Source organism: Lactuca virosa, chromosome 6, assembly GCF_052849685.1.
Source record: "Lactuca virosa cultivar CGN04683 chromosome 6, Lactuca_virosa_CGN04683_v6, whole genome shotgun sequence".
NCBI lineage: Eukaryota > Viridiplantae > Streptophyta > Magnoliopsida > Asterales > Asteraceae > Lactuca > Lactuca virosa.
In genome coordinates, this window is record NC_136431.1 from 98,857,508 (window position 1) to 98,882,818 (window position 25,311).

General features: G+C 35.0%; 5 protein-coding genes across 6 annotated transcripts; 2 read left to right on the plus strand and 3 right to left on the minus strand.

The window, feature by feature from the left end:
* The first annotated feature begins 2,344 nt into the window (after positions 1–2,344).
* On the plus strand, positions 2,345–3,430 carry LOC145120749 (uncharacterized). The gene has a single exon (XM_079056550.1). It carries the CDS (start codon positions 2,509–2,511, stop codon positions 3,097–3,099), a length of 591 nt encoding a protein of 196 aa, XP_078912676.1. The 5' UTR covers positions 2,345–2,508; the 3' UTR covers positions 3,100–3,430.
* A 290-nt stretch (positions 3,431–3,720) lies between these two features.
* Positions 3,721–5,839, minus strand: LOC145120551 (tubulin-folding cofactor C-like). Its single transcript, XM_079056357.1, has 2 exons — positions 5,605–5,839; positions 3,721–5,109 (listed from the first exon to the last, which is right to left on the minus strand). The coding sequence occupies exon 2, from the start codon at positions 5,055–5,057 to the stop codon at positions 4,062–4,064; it is 996 nt and encodes a 331-aa protein (XP_078912483.1). The 5' UTR covers positions 5,058–5,109; positions 5,605–5,839; the 3' UTR covers positions 3,721–4,061.
* A 4,103-nt stretch (positions 5,840–9,942) lies between these two features.
* On the minus strand, positions 9,943–12,433 carry LOC145122863 (uncharacterized). The gene is made up of 5 exons (XM_079058425.1): positions 12,211–12,433; positions 11,196–11,692; positions 10,999–11,121; positions 10,741–10,896; positions 9,943–10,637 (listed from the first exon to the last, which is right to left on the minus strand). The coding sequence occupies exons 2-5, from the start codon at positions 11,505–11,507 to the stop codon at positions 9,984–9,986; spliced, it is 1,245 nt and encodes a 414-aa protein (XP_078914551.1). The 5' UTR covers positions 11,508–11,692; positions 12,211–12,433; the 3' UTR covers positions 9,943–9,983.
* Positions 12,434–15,004: 2,571 nt separating this feature from the next.
* Positions 15,005–15,595, plus strand: LOC145121769 (uncharacterized). The gene has a single exon (XM_079057469.1). It carries the CDS (start codon positions 15,005–15,007, stop codon positions 15,593–15,595), a length of 591 nt encoding a protein of 196 aa, XP_078913595.1.
* A 621-nt stretch (positions 15,596–16,216) lies between these two features.
* On the minus strand, positions 16,217–20,216 carry LOC145119955 (tubulin-folding cofactor C-like). 2 transcript variants are annotated; one of them, XM_079055732.1, is made up of 5 exons: positions 20,027–20,216; positions 19,552–19,631; positions 19,286–19,343; positions 18,101–18,195; positions 16,217–17,605 (listed from the first exon to the last, which is right to left on the minus strand). In XM_079055732.1, the coding sequence occupies exon 5, from the start codon at positions 17,551–17,553 to the stop codon at positions 16,558–16,560; it is 996 nt and encodes a 331-aa protein (XP_078911858.1). In that variant the 5' UTR covers positions 17,554–17,605; positions 18,101–18,195; positions 19,286–19,343; positions 19,552–19,631; positions 20,027–20,216; the 3' UTR covers positions 16,217–16,557. The 2 variants fall into 2 exon arrangements, with proteins under 2 accessions (XP_078911858.1, XP_078911857.1); XM_079055731.1 differs by lacking the exon at positions 19,552–19,631.
* Positions 20,217–25,311: the final 5,095 nt, after the last annotated feature.

Genomic DNA, 25,311 nt, shown 5'->3' on the forward strand with positions numbered 1-25,311 from the left:
TTTTCATTCTTAATTTATTATATCATTATAAACAAGTATAAAGCACATAAATTCACATAATACTCAAATAATTCCTTTTTATTACTTTAAACTAAGTTACATTTGTTGACCCTAACTATTACATTATCGGATCAATGCTTAGCCTCGAAACACGGACGTTACAACATACACCTATGTTTCCGCAATATCTGATTTCTAGGAATGAACTCTGATAAATGTTTTATTTAAAATGTTTTTCAATGTGTGAACAAAGTTAAAATAGTGTTTTAGTTAAATTAAAAACGAAATGTTTTAGTCATAAATTTTGGGATGTTACATGTATGATATGTGGTATTTTGGGGAAAATTCACTAAGCTTTATGCTTACCCAGTTGTTTCTTGTTTCAGGTATCATCAGTGATTGCGGGAAGGCAAAGGCGAGACTGTACACACTTATCAGCAACTTTGAATATTCCGCGTTTCCTATTATACTCTGATACTAATAAATGTAATTTTGAATAAATGGTTTTTCTTAAATAATGGATTAATAAGTTGGAAATTTTACATTAATAAAAATACAAAAAAAATGTTGTGAAAATAGGACGTTATATATATATATATATATATATATATATATATATATATATATATATATATATATATATATATATATAGAGAGAGAGAGAGAGAGAGAGAGAGAGAGAGGTAGGTTCCGTTGAGATTTAAAATAAAAAAAAGATCTTGAGATTCATCCTCACCCACATAATTCAGATCAAGTTATAATAATAATGGATTATGTAGCACCATTCGTTCCTTTCACAGTTTCACCACCATAACTGCCACCGCCACCACCACAACCGCCATCCCCACCACCACTACCACTGCCTCTGCTACCAGCTGACCCCTCCACTTCCACCTCCGTCACTTATACCACTGCCACCTCTTCCACCACCACCTCTTCTGCCACTAACTCTTATAGTCATGATTACTCAATCTGTGAACATACATATATGTATAATCATTTATGATTATGCATATACGTATAAACATGTATAATCATATATGGTTATACTTCTCTGCCATATAATCATTTATGATTAGGCATATCACGCTGTTGCCGGTACACTGAAGCGTTAGATGAGAAATTTATGGCTAAGGTTGAATCTCAAGATCTTTATTTTCTTTTTAATCTCAAATGAACTGTCATATATATATATATATATATATATATATATATATATATATATATATATATATATATATATATATATATATATATATATATGGAAAATGAATAGCTAGGGCATCAAGTTAGGAACCAACCAGCAATTGACACATGTTTTTTCTTTAATGATATGCAATCTATTTTAGAAGTAATTTAAATTACAAAAAACGTCCTTATAATTTTATTAAGTTTATATATTTAGCCTTTAATATCATTAAATAAACTAACCCATATCACAAACCCTACCCCCCACCAAGAGCCGACCTTTACCCTTCTCCCTTTTATTCTCCTTCACTCAACATCATCGTCCTCATAAACCTCCATCCATGAACATCATTGTTGCCGAAAGCCACTGTTATTGCCTGAAACACGGCACCGGAAACCACCAGAACCCATCGATCTAAAATCCAGAGTTGCCGACATCCGCATTTCCATCCATATTTTCGGTTGATCTTCTCTTTCTAGGGTTCCATAACAATGTTCTTCAAGTGAGTTCATTTTCTGTTGACCTAGAATTGTTCTCGATCTTATTCTGTTCTCGTTTGAACCTATATATATATATATATATATATATATATATATATATATATATATATAAAATACAAAATGTTGAAAATGGGAGAATCACTATCAGTCAATCATTTATTTTTCCGCAAAACGTTCTATCGTACCGGCGCAATGAAAGCTGAGTAATATTCATATATAAATATAAATGTAAGTGTTAGATTTAACGTCCTATTTATGAAAGAGTTAGACAAAAAAATATCAACTGTGATAGGAACCAACCACATATTGTTTTCGATAGTTATTCTTAAAGTAAAACATTTTCAAAATGACAAAGACCAATTTTAAGTATTACAACCTATCATCATTTATCTTAATGCATTGTCAAGTACCAAAAAAAAGTGATCTACTCATAAGATCGGTTTTTGGGACTTAAAAAAAGAATTTCGGTTCAATTTTGAATCAAAATCGAGCCAAAAGAACTAGTATTATCAGACTTACATAGTTACATGGGCAAACAACAAATTTCAGAAACTTCGGTGGCCATACTATGACTTTAAGATGATTGTGTCACTAATTGAAATATTTAACAAACTTTAGTGGAAAGGAATCAAATGTGTGGGTCCCACACTGTCTATTCCACCACGCGACCACCGCCGGTCCCCACTCACACGTCTCCTGATCTAAAAAAAACCTTCCCGGCGATTAGAACTCCGTCCGGCACGCTTTATCATAAGAAATCGTCTTTCTTCTCTCTCTTCTAATCCACGGTTGTTCTGCGGCGGAGTACGGTGGTTGTGGATGGCAAGAGCCAATAAGTACACCGCTATTAACTTCAACGACATCTATGAAAACAAAACAACATCCACCGTCAACAACCATCGCCGGTCTTCATCATCGACAACCACCGCCACTCCAGGTAACAAAACCATTCTCTCAAATTCACGCATCCATGGCAACATGCTTGTCCTGAACCTCCCTTCTCCCAAATCCGTCATTCCACCTCCACAACCTTCCCCCGCAGCTGCCGTTCAGCAACCGGATCCGGAGGATTCCATTTCCCTCCGCCCCCTCGACCGAACCGGGACCCGTCCACCACTTTCTCCCTTAGCCTCTCCCGGCGGACAGAATAAGAACTTGTCGGTGTCGCCGAAAACGAATAAATTTGTTCCACCGCATCTTCGACCTGGTTTTGTCAGACGGGAGGATAAGCAAAACGGATCTGGTTCCCGGTTGGATCTCCGTCAAGTATCATTTAAATCTCCGAAGGAAGAAGAAAGACCGAAATCCGGCGGTGGGTATGAGAGATTAAGGAGGGGATCTGAGGTTGATCCGGTGGGAATCAATCGGTCCAGATCTATCGGGTCAACACGACCCAATTCGACTGGATAACTTGGTAAACATTCATTCTCTAATTTTTCCCCCAATTCAATGATTTTTTTGCATTATAATTTGAAGATTTTGCTGCAGATTGCATATTAGAAGGCGTTCTAAGTTTTCACTTGGGCAATTCATGAAATTTGAGAAGTTTATGGTGTTCATGGAGCTTCATTTCACCTACAATACGTACAAGAAATCAAGAATCGTTATCTGCTTTTTGGTGTTTTTGTTGTTTATATGCTGCAATGTCAATTATTATGGTTTTGCTCCACTTTGTATTACAATAGTTTTATGGAGATATATATATCTTACAAGTTACAATCAATTATATGTCGTCTTCATAGCAACTGCATGGATTCGTATAGAATTATTAGTGATTTGTCTACTTACAACACCATTTGCTACATAGATCAAGACAGGAAAGAACTAGATATAGTTCATTTGCTATATATTGGATAGATAAAAATTGCAAAGATTTGCACAACTTATAAAAGTGTCAAAGGTACAAAGGTTGTTTAGTCTGTCTTATCTCATGTGACAAATGCAGTATTGATGTCGTTTTCCATGATTCATAGCTTGAAGATGCTTTGTTTTTCTTAATTGATCAGTGTTTTGAAAGTTTGGTCGCACATAAAAAAAGAATGCTTTCGGTAAATTTTTATTTGAAGAATATATTCTTAAAACTCAACATTGAACAACCTTATTATAACAAAAAAAACTAAAAAAGTCGTTTATCAACAAAACAGAATTCAGATCCAACACAAATAATGAAATAAAAGTATGCAAACAACAAAATTCAAATCTTAACCATATCAATCCGTTGACTTTCGGGCAAAATCGACCAATTTGGAGACTGAAGAGCTCTCAACCACTGAAAATCATCCACATTTGCCCAATTCCCTGTATCCTCATACAAATTCGACTCCTTGAGATCAAACACAAATAATGAAATAAAAGTATGCAAACAACAAAATTCAAATCTTAACCATATCAATCCGTTGACTTTCGGGCAAAATCGACCAATTTGGAGACTGAAGAGCTCTCAACCACTGAAAATCATCCACATTTGCCCAATTCCCTGTATCCTCATACAAATTCGACTCCTTGAGATCAGTTTCAATCCCATCATAACACAACCTGTAAGGTCCAAATCGGACCCCACAACTCCGTTCGATTATCGGACGACTTCTACACCGAAGATAAAAATCAGTCAATTTAGCCTCATGAACCCTAATTTGATGCGATGCCAACACAAACAAACACCCCTCCGCCTCCTCAATCAATATCGAACCCGACACCGGGCCCACGTAAATTTTACAATTCCGGACCCGGTTTATAAACAATGTCCGGAAACGACCCTTTAACTTCACCTCACAATTGGTCAAATCCGAAAGCACGAATTCCCGGATCTCGGATCCGGTAAATTCCTTTGTTAGAATCGCGTTTTCCGTGCCACGAAACCCCGGTGAATCGTTGATCGTGTAGCTTGTCTTGTGTTCGGGTTCTGATTCCGGTTTCGATTCCGGTTCTGGTTCCGATTCCGGTTTCTTGGTGGGTTTGTTTTTGAAGGAGAATTTTTTTCTTGGTTTGACTTTGGAGGTGACGGAATCGAGGGTTTGTTTGAGGTCGGAGATGGTTTTGAGAGAAGAGCGGACTTCGTATGGGGGTAAAAAGTAGGAGTTTTCAGCGACTAGTTTTTCGAGGTCGGAAATGGAATTGGAGATTCTTTCGAGGTCGGAATTGGGATCTTGGTTTGGGGTTTGTTGGATTTGAGTGAGGGAAGATTCGATTGATTGTTTGGAGTTTGTAAAGGTGGTAAGAAATGATTGGGTGGATTCAAAAGTTGGGTCTTTTGAGTTGGTTTTGGTGGAAATACGGGCCTGGTGGAGGTTGGATAGGCGGTCGATCATGGCGGCATGTTTCCGTTGGGTGGTTTCATCGGTGGAGATGTCATCGGTGTGTTCATTCATTGCTTTTTGATAAGTAAAAATCGTGTGGCGTTTCTTCAAATGTCACCAAAAACTGCAACAAGTTTATCAAAGCATCATCTTAAGATAAGGTGGAAAATAAAGAAGAAACTAATGACACTGTTTATCAATTAAGTATTGATTTATGTAAGGTGCAACTACTAAAAGATCCTAAATATCTTGGTTTGAAGATGTTACACATAAAACAAGGTAATAAATATCTTGGTTTGAAGATGTTACACATAAAACAAGGTAAATAGGTATATATTTTGGTTCAAGCATTTTATCAAACAGTTGATATGCACAAATCAGATGACATACAATCCGGTTGAACATTGAAACCCATGGGCCTAATATGATAAATAAAATATAGGTCTAAGAAAATTCACGGTTTCATATCATCAATAGCAAAATAATCAAATCAAACTAAACAAAACAAAACCCAACCGCTTCATACAGTAGACACCTAGGGTTTCACATTACCTTTCAAAAAACTTGCTGTGAATGAAGGATCGAGCATTGCTAAAGAAATTTGAGGAAAATAACTTACCTGATTGAGGATCGACGATTTTCTTTTCCGAATTAAGATGAAGATGACTTCTTCTCCCAATTTCTCCCGTTCTACATGTCCTCGATTTGCTAACACTGCAGTGGAAATTAATTTTATACAAAGATACGTTTGATGGAAATTTTACAAAGGTCATTATGCAAGAATAATTTATGAAAATGGTCCCTAATAAATTACAGATATGATCCCTGTGACGGAATATTACACTAGAAATTGTCGCTATATAATATAATTTTGCATAAAATGTACATAAACAGAAAACAATTACAGAAAAGATCCTTAAATAATTACATAGATGGTCATTGTGTCATAAAAATGGTCCCTATCTAATAGAATTTTGTAGAAAAAGTCCCTGTACAAAAAACAATTACATAAAAGGTCCAAGACAAATGCAGAAATGATCCATACGGTAGAAAACTGCAACAAAAGTACTCCTTATGTAGGGGATGTTTGGCTTACCTTTTAAAACAACTCTTGAACTTTTAACTTTTTCAAAAAGTTAAAAAAAGTCCAAAAGATGTTTGGCAAAATAGAAAAGTTCTTTTAAATCAACTTTTAGCCATGAACAAAAATGAGCTTTTTTAAAAGTTATAAAATCCCAATTTTTTGTGATTTTTGGCTTTTATCTCTTAAAAGTCTTAAAAGTCCACCCAAACACATTTTAAATACCTACTTTTAAAAAAAGTTCTTTTAGAAAAAGTCCTTTTTACAAAATGGCTTTTAACTTAAAAAAGAAATCCCAAACACACCCGTAATAGAATTTTACAGAAAAAGGTCATATGCAGAGAGAATTGCAGAAATTGTCCTCATGGCAGAAAATTGCAACATAAATGGTCCGTGTATAATAGAATTATACAGAAGATTTGTAACATCCCAAAATTTGTCATTTATAGTCCCTGGGGATGAAAGGGTGAAGCCATGAGAAGCCTAAGGGATAAGTTGCAATTTTGGGGATCAGGTTGAGTACGCTGCGCGTACATAAGAGTACGCTGAGTGTACTAGGCGCGCCCTAGTATGTTGGGCGTACTCATGACAGAAGGAAACCCTAATATTTAGGGTTTGGGTGCTATATAAACAACCTTATGAGCTCATAACCATCCCTTACCTCAGCCTCCACTGTTTAGAGCTGTTTTCCCCAAACCCTAATCATTTCCTTGAGTGTGTGAGCTTATAAAGTGTATTTTGAGTAGTAGAAGAAGAAGGTGTTGCATCAAGGTGTTGGAGAAGGAGATCAAGCTTGTACATCTGAAGTTGTTTGGTGCCCTAGAAGCTCCAGAAGGTAAAAAGCTTCAAACTTTATGCTTGCATGATATAGATCTAGCTATTCTAGCCTTATGGAACCATACTTGTCCCAAAAGTCCCCAAATTGATGCATGATGTGATTTGGACAATATAAGCTGTCCTTTCAGACCCTTGAAGAGGTCCTAAGTGATAAAAATGAGGTCCCAATAGCTTAAGTTGTCCCATGCATGAAGTAGAAAGGTCTTAATGGATTAAGACCATGGATTAAGAGCTTTTTGGACGTCCAAAGTAATAAAGTTCAAGACTTCATGGCTCTAAGACACTTTTTGTCGATGGATCTGAAATATGGGCGTAAGTGCTTAAGCCATTAAGCACTTATTAGGGTTTTGGCAAAACCCCACGTACGCCCAGCGTAATTTCTGTACGCCCAACATACTGGGTTAACCACCCCGATGGTGGTCAACACGAGAAGGAGTACGCCCCGCGTACCAGAGGAGTACGCCCAGCGTACGACCCTCTGTTGGGCTTTTGCGATTTGGGCTTCGGGATTGGGCCACCTTTGGACTAGTTGGACTTAGGCTTTGATGGGCCCTCTGGATAAGAGTATTTTGGGCCAGTTTTGGTAGAGAGTCTTTAAATGAGGCCTAATTAGGGAGTTGGGCCCAATTTGGAAAATTGGGCCAATAATGGGCCTTGCATATGTGGACTTGTGGATCATGGATTTGGTATTGGGCCCTGGCCCAAATTAGAGGAAAGGCAAAATGGACTATGATTCGTTGAAGGACTCTTAGTCAAATTAGTATTCCCATTTATTGACTTAATATTCGTTATTTGGATAGTTCAGGATTTTTGGTGAGACAACGATTCGGGAATTCGATTCTTCAGTTCAAATCGACATTGCAAGGTGAGTTATCCTCACTATACTCAAGGGTCTAAGGCACCGAGGCCAGCCCTTTGATTTGTTAGTTGGAATTATGACTGCTGTGATATGTTAGCTCGGTATCCTGGTAGATAGGATGGTTATATGCTAGTATGATCTGTTAGGATGTGATTATGCTTAGTGATCTGTAGTTTGGTCTGACTGTCTATATACTGGTAGGGGATTACCTGTTATATGTGCACATGATTGATTGGTAGTTGAGGGTATTCCATCCCGAGGATGATAGGACCCTAGTATGTTGTCTCTATAGACTGTTATATGATTATCTGATATAGGTACACATGTTTGATTGGTTATGTGGGCATTCCAACCCGATGGTTGTGGGCCGAGAGTATTCCATCCCGATGGATGATTGGACTCGTAGTATGTGGGCATTCGAACCCGATGGTTGAGGGGCATGGGGTATTCCATCCCGATGGATGATTGGACCCATAGTATTGTTATATATGTATTGTGTGTGGGCATTCCAACCCGATGGTTGTGGGCCGGGAGTATTCCATCCCGAGGATGATTGGACTCATAGCATGTGGGCATTCAAACCCGATGGTTGAGGGCCTAGGGTATTCCATCCCGATGGATGATTGGACCCATAGTATGCTGTTTGTTATATTATGTGTATTGTTGTGTGTGTGAGTATTTTGGGGGTAACTCACTAAGCCTCCGAGCTTACATTTATCGATTATTGTTTCAGGTATAGCGGATGACCGCGGGAAGGCGAAGGTGTGACCGTATACTTCCTCGATTTATGATTATGATTTCTGGGAACTCTGATGTTTAAACTATTTTGAAAACAAATTATAATAACTGAATGGTTTTAAATGTTTTAAAAAGTTTTAAATTTGCTAGAATTTTTATGGGTGTTACAAGATTGCAACAGAAAATCATAATTGAACCTTTGGTTTAACCCACAATATTTACAACCAAATTTGAACTTGTTGCAAGACAAACATTAACCCAAACAAATTTAACCTCACAACAATGAATTAGTTGTAGGAATTGTAGGAGTCAAACATCAAACATATATCATAAATCTAAGGAAGAATTTTGGGATCAGCGGAGAAAAACATCAACGAACTTATGAGCAACACCCAAAAAAAGAATCGAACTATAGAACATCAGCATAAGCAACGCTGCCTTTAAATATCGATCAAGTAATATAGACCCCACAAAAGATAATCAACACCGATTAACATTACACCCACTATACAGTTTCAACAATCAGTACTATAAGTTACTTTACAAATATTGTATGCTTTCTTATCGTTTTCAACTTAGAAGAATCCATCATTTTTTTCCAGCGGAGAAGAGAGAAGAAAGAAATAGAGGAACTGAGGAACATACCAGTGGGCAGCGGTGGTGAGAGGTGGAGCGTTGATTCCAGCGGTGGTGAGACCAGTACAGCGATGAGCCGTGAGCGAACGAAGATGGGGCGGAAGGATTAGAGGTTAGGGGCGATCCTGTTAATCTAATTTTGATTTCTGGTTTGACTTGTGGTTCGGCTATTGGAAAACAGACGTCAAATTTCACATTATTAGGCCTACATCTATAAAACTAATGTTGTATGGGCTATTTCTAACCCAAAATTCAGAGGCAAAAATGGTATTTTTGTAACAAAATTTTATAGAAAAGATCTCTATGCAAAAAAAAAAAAAAAAAAAAAAGCCCCTTTAACATTTACAGAAATGGTTCCTATACCAGCAAATTGCAACAAAAATGGTCTATCTAAAATAGAAATTTACAACATCCATGATATAAAATTACAGAAAATTGTACATGTGTAACAGCAAAATTACAGAAATAGAACCAAATTTCGTATTTGACTTTGTGATTCAAATGTTAAAAGTTTTTTTTTCTTAGGTGATGACTACTAGATCAGTTTGATCATGGTTTATAACTTAGGATTATTTTGTACTAGATAATAATATGAAAACAAATGAACATGCGTTAAAAGTGCCTTCAATTGATTCAATATCAATGAATCGGAAGAGGTATGAGGGTTTGTATTTTGGTTAGTTTTGTGATTAGCCCTAAATTTTATAATTTATTATCTTTTTTATAAAATCTTTTACTTGATCCTCGAAATAATTAATTCTAGACACGCTCTCAACAGCTTTAACAAACTAAACAAGCAATAACTCTAGAATAACAAACAAATAACCAATTCAAACTTTAAAGTCATTTAAACAAGAAATTTTTCCCGAATTCGTTCCCACTTGGTATTAAGATCATTCATGTTATCAACTGCAACATCACTTCGCACTTGCAGAGAAACCATCTCTTCAAGAATCTTCTTCGCCTCACCAATCGAAATCTTACTTTCATTAAACAATTCAAACTTCCGTTTGACCAAACCCTCTCGGGTCAAGTCCTTTTCCCGCAACTCCGCTTTCAACCTCTCAATATCCGCATCCACTTTCAATATCTTCGATTCAACTTCAACATCTTTCTCTTGCCATTCTTGCAAAACCTCAAGATTACCACCTTCCTTCATCTCAAACGCGATACTTTCTTGGATACTTTTATCCCACTTGGACCAATTTTCGCACGCGGATTCGAATTGTGTGTTAATAGTTTCGATGACTCGGGCTTGGAACTTTGGAAGCTTGTCGAGGTTTTTGATTAAGATTTTGATGCAAGATTTTAGGGTTTGTTCATCGGGAGATCCGACTAGGGTTCTGAAGTCTTTTTTGAGGAGTTGGATGAGGGATTGTTTGGCTTGTTCGGTTTTTTCATCGAGGGGGTTGTTTTGAGGAATGTAATAACTATTTGGTGAAGTTAGTAAAGAGAGCACAGATGAAACTTTTATTAATTCGTTGTGTTGTTGTTCGGATGCCTGTGAATAAAATAGAGAAAAGAAAAGAAAAAATAAGAACGAGATCGAGATTAGATAAAAAATAAGTTCATAATCATAAACTAGTCTAATATATTCAAAATACCTGATTCTCATCTCCATGTATAGCTACAATCTGAAGCTTTCCTTCATGCTCTTCTTCAGTTTTATTCCCATCAAAAATCTTATTTTCAGGAACAGATTGATCATCAGCTACAACTTTTGATGGCATGTTACCATTTTCCAAATGTGGACTCGTTCTCTGATGGAGGAAAGTCAAAATTATGATGCGGATAAGGAGGGTATTAACGTCTTTTGCGCAGACGAGATATCTAATAGAAACATTTGAATTCAAATAAGATACCTGATTCACATCTGCATGTGTCTCTGTAGTCATGTTTTCACCAGAATTCTCATATTGAGCAACAAGATGATCATCCACTTCAATTTTAACTGTCACTATATTGGTGACACCTGGACTATTCTCCTGGAAAAGTGAAGTCAAAACTTTAAGAAGCAAGAAGGAGAAAAGAATGGTTATCAAGTGAATAGAAAAAGAACCTTAGGAGACTGAGGTTTTGCCCTGTGATTAATTTCATCTTCATAGCACTTAATAGCTTGCTTTATAGCTCTAGCCTTATCAGGCAACTTTTGCTCAAGGAGTACAATATTTCGCTTATTCATCCAAATAAACTCCATTAACTCCCTATCTGTTTTCAAATGAAGGTCCTCAATAACATACTTCAGTTTCTTCTTTGCCCTACCCTCATTCGCCAGCTCAGCGTTATCTTCATTGGTGTTGGACAATTGGATGGCTTCAGGGCTTAATTGGGTTAAGGGTTGTGGAGAACACTTGCGTAAGTGTCTTCTCATTGTTGATGTTCCTGACTTTGGAGCACAACTTTAGACTTTGTTACAGTTTGTGCACCTTGTTTTTTGTAACCCATCGTCCCCTTTAATCTTCTCAAAGAAATCCCACACAATAGCTTTTGAGCGTACCTTACTACTTGAATTTTTTTCATTTCCTTGGTCAAGATGATTATCACCAGTTGACATGTCTGAATGAAATAAGAACAGAAAGTTAAGCACTGATTGATGCTCATTCGGATGCATGTATTGATCACATGTTCAGAATAAGAAAATAAAAGGAACATAGATGTTCTTCTTTCAGAAGTTAATAGGTTTTTCCCCAATCTCACTTTAATTTCAAATGCTTGATGGTGTTTCATGACAATCTTCAAGCTTTGAAGCATGAATTAGGTTAAGTAATGGTACTATTGACAGACTTTTCAATGCAAGGCAAACCAAATCGCATTACAAACTTTTCAATCGTAAGTGACCACAAAGCATTTCGAAACCAATTCATTGTATAATCAGCTAGGGTTTACCTCAAATTCACCAAGCCATACGTATATTTGGGAAAAAAAAATTCTTACTATATCGAGGTTGTGAAGTTAACTCGATGACAACGGAAATGCATACAGATAAGAAAAACAAAATTTTACTATCTCTTGCAGAAACAAGCGGTAAACATGGTGCCAAAACACACAATTGGGGATTAAAGATGAAAGAACACCTCGATTATTGACAAGCCGAGCGGAAAATCCTATACGATGGTAGAAATGAAGAAACTCTTCAGTTAGTAAAGCGGCGACGTTGAACGGGTTATACGGAGGAGGTCGCCTAGTGAGGAGTCTGTTGGTGGTCATGCGAAGAGGGAACCAAGAAAAACGTGTTTGGGTTAGGAATACGGTGAACTGGGGGGCAAGGGGAAGTGCGTGAGGCGCGTGTGCTTTTTCAGCATATTGCTAACTTTTTTTTTTTTTTTTTAAATTAACTCATTATTAGAATAGTTGTATTTGTTAGTTTATAAATATACAAGTCGGTCTCACAGTGTATCACTTACTAACTCAGTATATAGTGTCGAATGAAATTTATTATAAATGACCACATGGAAAACGTATATAAAAATAAACATGTATAATCATATATGGTTATATTTCTCTGCCATATAATCATTTATGATTAGGCATATCACGCTGTTGCCGGTACACTGAAGCGTTAGATGAGAAATTTATGGCTAAGGTTGAATCTCAAGATCTTTATTTTCTTTTTAATCTCAAATGAACTGTCACATATATATATATATATATATATATATATATATATATATGGAAAATGAATAGCTAGGGCATCAAGTTAGAAACCAACCAGCAATTGACACATGTTTTTTCTTTAATGATATGCAATCTATTTTAGAAGTAATTTAAATTACAAAAAACGTCCTTATAATTTTATTAAGTTTATATATTTAGCCTTTAATATCATTAAATAAACTAACCCATATCACAAACCCTACCCCCCACCAAGAGCCGACCTTTACCCTTCTCCCTTTTATTCTCCTTCACTCAACATCATCGTCCTCATAAACCTCCATCCATGAACATCATTGTTGCCGAAAGCCACTGTTATTGCCTGAAACACGGCACCGGAAACCACCAGAACCCATCGATCTAAAATCCAGAGTTGCCGACATCCGCATTTCCATCCATATTTTCGGTTGATCTTCTCTTTCTAGGGTTCCATAACAATGTTCTTCAAGTGAGTTCATTTTCTGTTGACCTAGAATTGTTCTCGATCTTATTCTGTTCTCGTTTGAACCTATATATATATATATATATATATATATATATATATATATATATATATATATATATAAGCTCAATAAATAAAATACAAAATGTTGAAAATGGGAGAATCACTATCAGTCAATCATTTATTTTTCCGCAAAACGTTCTATCGTATCGGCGCGATGAAAGCTGAGTAATATTCATATATAAATATAAATGTAAGTGTATTCATATATGAATCCACCACGTCCCCTCCGTCACCGCCAACTACCACGACTACCGCCATCACCACCACATCCGCCACCATCCACCATCGCCATATTCATATATGAATAATCACTTCTTCTATACTTATATATATATATATATATATATATATATATATATATATATATATATATATATATATATATGATGTGTTCCGTCGGTCCGGTATGCTGAAGCATTTAAGCGACATATTCGAAATGAGTGGTCCATATTTATTCCCTCGTTATCAGCCTTCTCTCTCGCTCTCTCTCTCTCTCTCTCTCTCTCTATATATATATATATATATATATATATATATATATATATATATATTAAATAAAGAAGAAACTAAGGACTAATAAACAAATATGTAATATTTAGATTTTTTCGTATCATACACAAACCCAAATCTAACAAATGAATTTGAATTTGACCAATAAACCAGTAAAATCATATAATTAAACGGGTTAAACGAGTCATTTCCGAGTTTGACATATTTGGATTAAGTTGAGGTGGACGACACAAATATTTATATGGTCGTGTCGGAGTTGAAGTTTCTGGTCCGTCAACTTATTGTCCGCTAACCCAAACACTACATGATTGTCACCTAATAAAAAAGAGGTTTCGAAACCATAATTTTTTTTAAGTTTCCTCAATTGTAGCTTTTGTGTGTGGGGGTTCTGATGACGGTGCAAGTAGGCCTTATGTATCTAGAGACGATAGTTGTAGGTGGCTGGCGAATCAGAGTGCTTTTTTTGGGGGGTCAGAGGGTTATGGTGAGTAGGTGATGATGGGAGGGGGATGCATATATGTTTCTAGTTAATGTCGTTTATCTACATTCTTGGTCCATGTAGTTTCTAGAATGGTGAACTAATATAAAAGATAACATTATGGGTATTTTGGTCATTTTTCTTAGATTTAACGTCCTATTTATGAAAGAGTTAGACAAAAATATCAACTGTGATAGGAACCAACCACATATTGTTTTCGATAGTTATTCTTAAAGTAAAACATTTTCAAAATGACAAAGACCAATTTTAAGTATTACAACCTATCATCATTTATCTTAATGCATTGTCAAGTACCAAAAAAAAGTGATCTACTCATAAGATCGGTTTTTGGGACTTAAAAAAAGAATTTCAGTTCAATTTTGAATCAAAATCGAGCCAAAAGAACTAGTATTATCAGACTTACATAGTTACATGGGCAAACAACAAATTTCAGAAACTTCGGTGGCCATACTATGACTTTAAGATGATTGTGTCACTAATTGAAATATTTAACAAACTTTAGTGGAAAGGAATCAAATGTGTGGGTCCCACACTGTCTATTCCACCACGCGACCACCGCCGGTCCCCACTCACACGTCTCCTGATCTAAAAAAAACCTTCCCGGCGATTAGAACTCCGTCCGGCACGCTTTATCATAAGAAATCGTCTTTCTTCTCTCTCTTCTAATCCACGGTTGTTCTGCGGCGGAGTACGGTGGTTGTGGATGGCAAGAGCCAATAAGTACACCGCTATTAACTTCAACGACATCTATGAAAACAAAACAACATCCACCGTCAACAACCATCGCCGGTCTTCATCATCGACAACCACCGCCACTCCAGGTAACAAAACCATTCTCTCAAATTCACGCATCCATGGCAACATGCTTGTCCTGAACCTCCCTTCTCCCAAATCCCTCATTCCACCTCCACAACCTTCCCCCGCAGCTGCCGTTCAGCAACCGGATCCGGAGGATTCCATTTCCCTCCGCCCCCTCGACCGAACCGGGACCGGTCCACCACTTTCTCCCTTAGCCTCTCCCGGCGGACAGAATAAGAACTTGCCGGTGTCGCCGAAAACGAATAAATTTGTTCCACCGCATCTTCGACCTGGTTTTGTCAGACGGGAGGATAAGCAAAACGGATCTGGTTCCCGGTTGGATCTCCGTCAAGTATCATTTAAATCTCCGAAGGAAGAAGAAAGACCGAAATCCGGCGGTGGGTATGAGAGATTAAGGAGGGGATCTGAGGTTGATCCGGTGGGAATCAATCGGTCCAGATCTATCGGGTCAACACGACCCAATTCGACTGGATAACTTGGTAAACATTCATTCTCTAATTTTTCCCCCAATTCAATGATTTTTTTGCATTATAATTTGAAGATTTTGCTGCAGATTGCATATTAGAAGGCGTTCTAAGTTTTCACTTGGGCAATTCATGAAATTTGAGAAGTTTATGGTGTTCATGGAGCTTCATTTCACCTACAATACGTACAAGAAATCAAGAATCGTTATCTGCTTTTTGGTGTTTTTGTTGTTTATATGCTGCAATGTCAATTATTATGGTTTTGCTCCACTTTGTATTACAATAGTTTTATGGAGATATATATATCTTACAAGTTACAATCAATTATATGTCGTCTTCATAGCAACTGCATGGATTCGTATAGAATTATTAGTGATTTGTCTACTTACAACACCATTTGCTACATAGATCAAGACAGGAAAGAACTAGATATAGTTCATTTGCTATATATTGGATAGATAAAAATTGCAAAGATTTGCACAACTTATAAAAGTGTCAAAGGTACAAAGGTTGTTTAGTCTGTCTTATCTCATGTGACAAATGCAGTATTGATGTCGTTTTCCATGATTCATAGCTTGAAGATGCTTTGTTTTTCTTAATTGATCAGTGTTTTGAAAGTTTGGTCGCACATAAAAAAAGAATGCTTTCGGTAAATTTTTATTTGAAGAATATATTCTTAAAACTCAACATTGAACAACCTTATTATAACAAAAAAAACTAAAAAAGTCGTTTATCAACAAAACAGAATTCAGATCCAACACAAATAATGAAATAAAAGTATGCAAACAACAAAATTCAAATCTTAACCATATCAATCCGTTGACTTTCGGGCAAAATCGACCAATTTGGAGACTGAAGAGCTCTCAACCACTGAAAATCATCCACATTTGCCCAATTCCCTGTATCCTCATACAAATTCGACTCCTTGAGATCAAACACAAATAATGAAATAAAAGTATGCAAACAACAAAATTCAAATCTTAACCATATCAATCCGTTGACTTTCGGGCAAAATCGACCAATTTGGAGACTGAAGAGCTCTCAACCACTGAAAATCATCCACATTTGCCCAATTCCCTGTATCCTCATACAAATTCGACTCCTTGAGATCAGTTTCAATCCCATCATAACACAACCTGTAAGGTCCAAATCGGACCCCACAACTCCGTTCGATTATCGGACGACTTCTACACCGAAGATAAAAATCAGTCAATTTAGCCTCATGAACCCTAATTTGATGCGATGCCAACACAAACAAACACCCCTCCGCCTCCTCAATCAATATCGAACCCGACACCGGGCCCACGTAAATTTTACAATTCCGGACCCGGTTTATAAACAATGTCCGGAAACGACCCTTTAACTTCACCTCACAATTGGTCAAATCCGAAAGCACGAATTCCCGGATCTCGGATCCGGTAAATTCCTTTGTTAGAATCGCGTTTTCCGTGCCACGAAACCCCGGTGAATCGTTGATCGTGTAGCTTGTCTTGTGTTCGGGTTCTGATTCCGGTTTCGATTCCGGTTCTGGTTCCGATTCCGGTTTCTTGGTGGGTTTGTTTTTGAAGGAGAATTTTTTTCTTGGTTTGACTTTGGAGGTGACGGAATCGAGGGTTTGTTTGAGGTCGGAGATGGTTTTGAGAGAAGAGCGGACTTCGTATGGGGGTAAAAAGTAGGAGTTTTCAGCGACTAGTTTTTCGAGGTCGGAAATGGAATTGGAGATTCTTTCGAGGTCGGAATTGGGATCTTGGTTTGGGGTTTGTTGGATTTGAGTGAGGGAAGATTCGATTGATTGTTTGGAGTTTGTAAAGGTGGTAAGAAATGATTGGGTGGATTCAAAAGTTGGGTCTTTTGAGTTGGTTTTGGTGGAAATACGGGCCTGGTGGAGGTTGGATAGGCGGTCGATCATGGCGGCATGTTTCCGTTGGGTGGTTTCATCGGTGGAGATGTCATCGGTGTGTTCATTCATTGCTTTTTGATAAGTAAAAATCGTGTGGCGTTTCTTCAAATGTCACCAAAAACTGCAACAAGTTTATCAAAGCATCATCTTAAGATAAGGTGGAAAATAAAGAAGAAACTAATGACACTGTTTATCAATTAAGTATTGATTTATGTAAGGTGCAACTACTAAAAGATCCTAAATATCTTGGTTTGAAGATGTTACACATAAAACAAGGTAATAAATATCTTGGTTTGAAGATGTTACACATAAAACAAGGTAAATAGGTATATATTTTGGTTCAAGCATTTTATCAAACAGTTGATATGCACAAATCAGATGACATACAATCCGGTTGAACATTGAAACCCATGGGCCTAATATGATAAATAAAATATAGGTCTAAGAAAATTCACGGTTTCATATCATCAATAGCAAAATAATCAAATCAAACTAAACAAAACAAAACCCAACCGCTTCATACAGTAGACACCTAGGGTTTCACATTACCTTTCAAAAAACTTGCTGTGAATGAAGGATCGAGCATTGCTAAAGAAATTTGAGGAAAATAACTTACCTGATTGAGGATCGACGATTTTCTTTTCCGAATTAAGATGAAGATGACTTCTTCTCCCAATTTCTCCCGTTCTACATGTCCTCGATTTGCTAACACTGCAGTGGAAATTAATTTTATACAAAGATACGTTTGATGGAAATTTTACAAAGGTCATTATGCAAGAATAATTTATGAAAATGGTCCCTAATAAATTACAGATATGATCCCTGTGACGGAATATTACACTAGAAATTGTCGCTATATAATATAATTTTGCATAAAATGTACATAAACAGAAAACAATTACAGAAAAGATCCTTAAATAATTACATAGATGGTCATTGTGTCATAAAAATGGTCCCTATCTAATAGAATTTTGTAGAAAAAGTCCCTGTACAAAAAACAATTACATAAAAGGTCCAAGACAAATGCAGAAATGATCCATACGGTAGAAAACTGCAACAAAAGTACTCCTTATGTAGGGGATGTTTGGCTTACCTTTTAAAACAACTCTTGAACTTTTAACTTTTTCAAAAAGTTAAAAAAAGTCCAAAAGATGTTTGGCAAAATAGAAAAGTTCTTTTAAATCAACTTTTAGCCATGAACAAAAATGAGCTTTTTTAAAAGTTATAAAATCCCAATTTTTTGTGATTTTTGGCTTTTATCTCTTAAAAGTCTTAAAAGTCCACCCAAACACATTTTAAATACCTACTTTTAAAAAAAGTTCTTTTAGAAAAAGTCCTTTTTACAAAATGGCTTTTAACTTAAAAAAGAAATCCCAAACACACCCGTAATAGAATTTTACAGAAAAAGGTCATATGCAGAGAGAATTGCAGAAATTGTCCTCATGGCAGAAAATTGCAACATAAATGGTCCGTGTATAATAGGGAAAAAACTAAGAAATATAAGGGCAACAACCAAGCAACAATAACCAGCAGGGGTAAAATGGTCAAAATCGCAAAAGGAATTCCAAACACAACTATCACAATAAAATAACGAATGCAACCGAAATCCAACTCAATATATAAATAAATCCTCAAGTTTCATATCAAATCAAAAATACATCTGTTATGATATTGAAGAAAGATATAACTTAACGTTCCCCCTTCATCAGAATTTTGAAATTCTATAAATCAAAGAAATACACCACAAAAAATCAAGTATCAAGATTGTAGTTGGGCATGAAAGGGTAAATATAGAGAATACCTGATTGAATGAGGTCATTTACCCATGAATTTCCTGGATCAAGTATTTTTTAGACCACCTGCATTCAAGACACACAGAAGATAAGATGGAACCCATGAAACCAAAAATTAAAACTTATGAAACAAAAACCACAATCTATGGATGTAAGAAGAAACAGGATCCATTAGAACTTCACAATAGTTTTAAAATGTTAGATGAGAAAGAAGATTACAAGGATAACAAGATAAAGAGGGAGAGGGTAAGGTTAATTTTCAAAATACACCTACATGTAATGCAAAATGATAATGACAGATGTAGGTTGTGGTGACAGCAGGGGAGCAGTAGTGCTAGTTGTTCGGTGGAGAATCTGTTAAAATGGTGGAGCAATGACAACGTTGAACGTTTGATGAAGATAAGCATCGAGATTGACATAGCAGATGACTTATAAAGTGCATTTCTTATTGGCCAATTGAGGACATAGAAAAGGAAAAATGAGTTGTTTATAGTAATGAGGGAGGTAGATTGATGTACACTGGTGCAGGCGGTGAGAACCCCATATTTGGTAAATCTGCCATTAACTAAAAGAAATATGTAACAAAAAATATCTTCTCAATTGTGATCAATTCGTTTGGGAGTGAAGAACCAAATGAAATCCAAGGCCAATATAGAAAAGCAAAAAGTGCAAGAACCCAAAATGGAAACGAAACTTAAAAAATATACCAGCTTAGAGCTAAACAACATAAATTGATTCAGGGTTCTTACTTCTTACTAAAAACTACCGGACAGGGTAGCGATGTCGTTGGTTTAAGAGCCACCACCTCCAAAACCTCAAATCATCAGAAGAAGATACCAAAGAGGAGAGAACGACAACGGAGTTAAAAAACTGGAGGAGATAGGCAACGGTGATGAAGATGTGTTGGTCTTCGACTGAGAGCTTTTATAATTTTAGGGTTATAAATAACTAAGATCGAAACCAATTCAAGTGGTTGAAAGTGAGGTTTGACCGAATCAAGTTCCTGAAAATAAGGAATACTAATTCAAACTTTAAACGCCAGTTTAGCCTTTGATTTATTTATTTTTGTTGACCAAATAAAAAATTTATGCATAAATTCATTGTAAAAAATGCATTATATCTTGTATCTCTTATATATATATATATATATATATATATATATATATATATATTATCACATGACCGAGTCAGGTCAGACATTTTTGGCTGACTCGGTCAGCTGAAGCTGTTTGGTAAACCTTCTGATTCGGAAATTGAAGTCTGACCCGGTAAGAAAGAAAGAATCGACTGACTGGGAAAGGAAGACCCCGTGTTCCAGTTGTGCCCTTGCCTGTTTATCCCTGTGAGTTTGCGTGTGTATCATATCCCAGCAGGAAGAATCGATCCAACACCCACTTTGCGTCTCGTCCTTAATAGACTCACATAATCGATCGATCCAACACCCCCTTTGCTTTCTTAAAAATCACACCCCCACCAAGTTTTAATCGTTTATATCTCTAGATCGATCGATGGACTCGAGGGACTGCCTCACCACTTTGGTTCGAATTTAATTACATGTATGTTTCCCCTTCTCATTTGCGTTTATATCTCTAACAACAGCAAGAAATCAGACACTACCCCTTCTTCTAAATCGATCACAGTTGCCTGTTGATTTTGGATTTAGACAATATGAATAAATATTGAAGAAAAATAAGGGGCGTGATATGCAGATGAAAATGGAGAACGAGATAGGCTTAACTTAAGGTATCCATTTTAATTTTTGAATATTTCTTCATATTATGCAAATGTCTTCTAAAACACGTTTTAATATTTTTGTTTCATCACAAATCATGATTATAATATGTGTATTTGATAGCCTCCACTATAATCAGGCTCCGATTATGATTGTGAAAAATATCCAATTTGGTGGTCAAAAGTCAAAGTCTTGAGTTCACTGTATGGTTGATGTTGCTCTACAAATTTATCATGGATATCATAAATCTAATGTTCTAGGAAATAGGATATGATTGATAATTACTTAAAAATTTGACTTTGACATTTGTTCATATTGATGATTTCTAGAGTATATTATTCCTGGAGTTGACTTTTGTTGATGAATTGTACTATATGAGATGTTATATGATCGATCTTAAGAACAGAAAAAAATAAAAGTATACTTTAATTGGTGCTAGGTGAAGCTCTCTGTAGCTATATATTATAGATAAATATATATTATGTATGTTGGACATTTGTTGTTGCTATTGTATTTTTGTTGGTATGCGTTTAGTTTGAAATCAAGTGTCTGATCAGATGTACAATCAAATTGCAGGGTAAAATTGTCATTTTTCATCAGTCAACACATTCAGTCAAATGTACAATCAAACAACATGGTTTCTTACTCAGTCAGAATTTCTTTCCCAAACAGACATTTCCCAATCAGCACTTTCTCAGTCAGCAACTATCAAACGAGACCTAAATTGCATTCCACTATCTGTTTTGAAAAATACTTTATTTTTATATTGGATCCAAAATTAGGTGAAAGAACTAATGAAAGAGATTAATAAGCATCTTTAGGACCTACTATTTGCATTTTATTTGATATCATATTTAGATATTAAAAAGGTTTAGTTTTTAATAGCTTAGACTCTCCTTTAATTTTATGGAAGAAAACTATTATTAGGAATGGATGTTATTGAAGTAGTTATCATATTTGGAAATGCTATTGGAAACCAGACCTTTATTCCAAGAATTTCTTTAACTCGTTCCGAAAAATAATTTCCTTTCAAATTCCAAACAAAATAGTTTCCACTGGCCATATGTGTTATAATGACAATTAACAAGAGTCAAGGATAATCCTTATCGAAGATTGGTTTGTATCTCAGACAACCTGTTTTTTCACATAGATAATTGTATGTTGCCTTATCTAGAGTTCAAAATAAAAAAAAACTAAAATTGTTAATTTTAGATAAGGATTTTGGATTTACAAATACCACTTTCAATATTGTGCATAAATACATGTTAAAAAATATATGAAAATATAGTTCAATTTTTTTTTCTTTATAACATATTTTTTTATTGATGATACATTTTTATTCAGGATTTTATCTGTAATTAATTTTATGGTTTTGTGTTCATGTATTATTATTATATTACCTTACTTTATAACTTTAAATAAAACAATGCTATCTTTATAATTGATTGTCTATATATTTTTTTTCTTTTATAATTTTATATTTTGTTATACATCATAATGAAACAACATTGGTCATATGTTCAAAATATTTTATAAAATTAATTTTAATTAAATATTATATTTTTACAAACAAAACATCTAAGTTTCTAAAAAATAGTTATTTATAAAAATATTATTAATTATAACATCTATTAACGTGTTATAACTTATAATCTAATAAAATAAATAAATAAATAAATTTACATAAACTGGTCACAGGCTCACAGCCTCAAAGGGATCCGAATTTGCCCAATGACTTGTCCACCCAAATATCAATCGCATCGACCCAAGGCCCAACGTTTTCGACCCAATACACAGTTAATTGTTAATTTGTGTTTTTTAACACCAAATTCGGTTTGAGCTCAAATTGTTTTGTTTCTTTTGTAGTATGTCATATTGTCATAAATATTAGAAACTAATATTAACTACATTTTGGCATAAACATGATAAATCTTCATCAACATACAAATTCCAACTTTGAATTTATTAGTGCCAACATCAAATCACCACCGTTACATTGGTGGTGGTCAAAATTCTCATACGTATGATCATAAATAAATATTGAAACTTATATCCGTACGAATTATATATTTTTAACTAGACATTTGTAGATTTGTTTATGGCTTAATTGCATATCTTTATCGCTATAATCATCATTAACCAAAATATACCCTTATATTGACAAAATAAATTTTCTCAATTTTAGGGACGCAACATTCAGTTTTTGTCAACTGCTAAAAACGTAAATTTAAGGGTTGTTTGATAATGAGCTGATCAGGTCCGGTCAACAAGTTTTGGCTGACTGTTGACCTCCACAATAGCAGGTATGCATTTGATTTTTTTTTTTTTTGAAATCAATTGACAAACTGATTTGTATGAGCCGATGTATGAAATCAGACGATATATGTATGAAAACAGAATACGTATGTGATGTTTATTGATGATAAAAAGTGTAGGTTGGTTGATGATGCCCACAAGGTATTTGTTAGCTTGCTTGACAGAGACTTAAGTGTCTTGGAACACTATTATTGTTGGACACGATTAAAAAGGTTTTGCAGTGAGAGCAATTGAATTGGTCTCACAGATGCAAGAGGAACAATTGAAGCCAGAGCCCCATCACCATAATCTCACTACTCCCTATTGTTGGTAATATTGGTTATTCAATAATCTAATGGAATATAAGATCAATGGCTTTTCTAGAAAATGGTGTTTGGATGTTGATTTTTAGTTTTATATATTTATGTCTTCTTTGTATAGTTCCTTGTTGATCTACAAACAAATTTTACACAATGAAGGGTGATATGAATTTTATATCATTATAGAAAAAAGTATGATGTGAGTTGAGAGCATTACAACATGATAGAGAAGATTTTAATATACTCTCATTGTGATTTTGTACTTTTTATTTTTTCCGAAATGAATACAAGGTTTTCGATTTGTTATTTGAATAAAATAACAACAGTGAAGTTTAAAGGATGAGAGAGGGAGAAAGTTGAGACTTGAGAGCAATGTGTATAAGAAATTATATTAATTTTTTGCTTCGTTACAAACGTCTAATTATGTTTGCCTAAATGCATGTAATAAGTTGTATGTGTGTCTTTTTTGGAATTACTATTATAATGTATCCTATATCGGTGTGGACACAATCCTATAAAAAATATATGTTGGAGTTTAGTTATAAACCAAAAACTCTAGAATAATGAAATTTTTTATCTAATCTATATTTAAGGAAATTAATTCCATAACCTAAATCACCAATCTACATATCATGTGTTTTGCTTTTTAACTGCAGAAAAAAATATCAACCCTTAATCGATCGACAATCGATAGACGTGTCTCTTTCATCAAATGGTTCGTGCATAGCAACCCCTCAATCAATCAACAATTACCTCCTTAATTTTCCTCTTTTCCTCTGCATAATACACGCGACACCCACCTCTAGTATCGCACTCCACCAACGCCGTCTACCTCCAGTGGCCCCTCGCTAAGTTTGAACTCAGAAAATCAATTTTATCTTCTCTAAATTTCCGCATGCTATTGTCTTCACACATATATATAAAGGAAAAAGCATCCATTATTTGGGTTTTGTCTTGCTCGGTTTAATAAGAAAAAAAATAAACGATTATGTGTTTAATTTGTTATTACTAAAATTTATAAGAAAAATAACATCCTTTCCGTGGTTTGGTGTTCTTGTGTTGCTTCCCAAGAAAAAAAAATCATATTATATGTGTGTTTTTTGGGCGATCCTACTCTATGTTCTATGTGATACACAAGATATTCTAATCGAAGTGGTTTACTGATGGACTGCACACTCCATTTCAGTTTAATATTTTTGAGATATTGATTCATTTTTAATTTGAAATTGATCTTATAAGTGGAAGAAATAATATTAGTTTTTATAACATTATCTTATTGATGTATTGATGCTAAGTTTCAGATTCCAACAAGATTTATTACAAGAATGAATGATTTTACATGAAATGTGAAACGGAGATGAACAATAGTCGTCAAATAGATATTTTTAAGAATGACATGGTATTCTTATAGAATGAAGATTTCTAAAAATGTTATTGAATTCTTATAGAACGAAGATCATAAGAATTAGTAACTCAAAAACATTGTATTTTTATAGAATGTGACTATAATGTGTTTTTTTATTTATTTTTGGACCTTGATTCTTGAATAATGTTAATAAAAATTGAGTATTCTTTAAAAATATTGTTATTCTTTAATAAATGGTTTGATAATTTGTTTTTTTTATGAAGTGTATCCAATCAAAATATTTATTTGGTAAGAATATGTATTAAGAATGTTGTTATTATT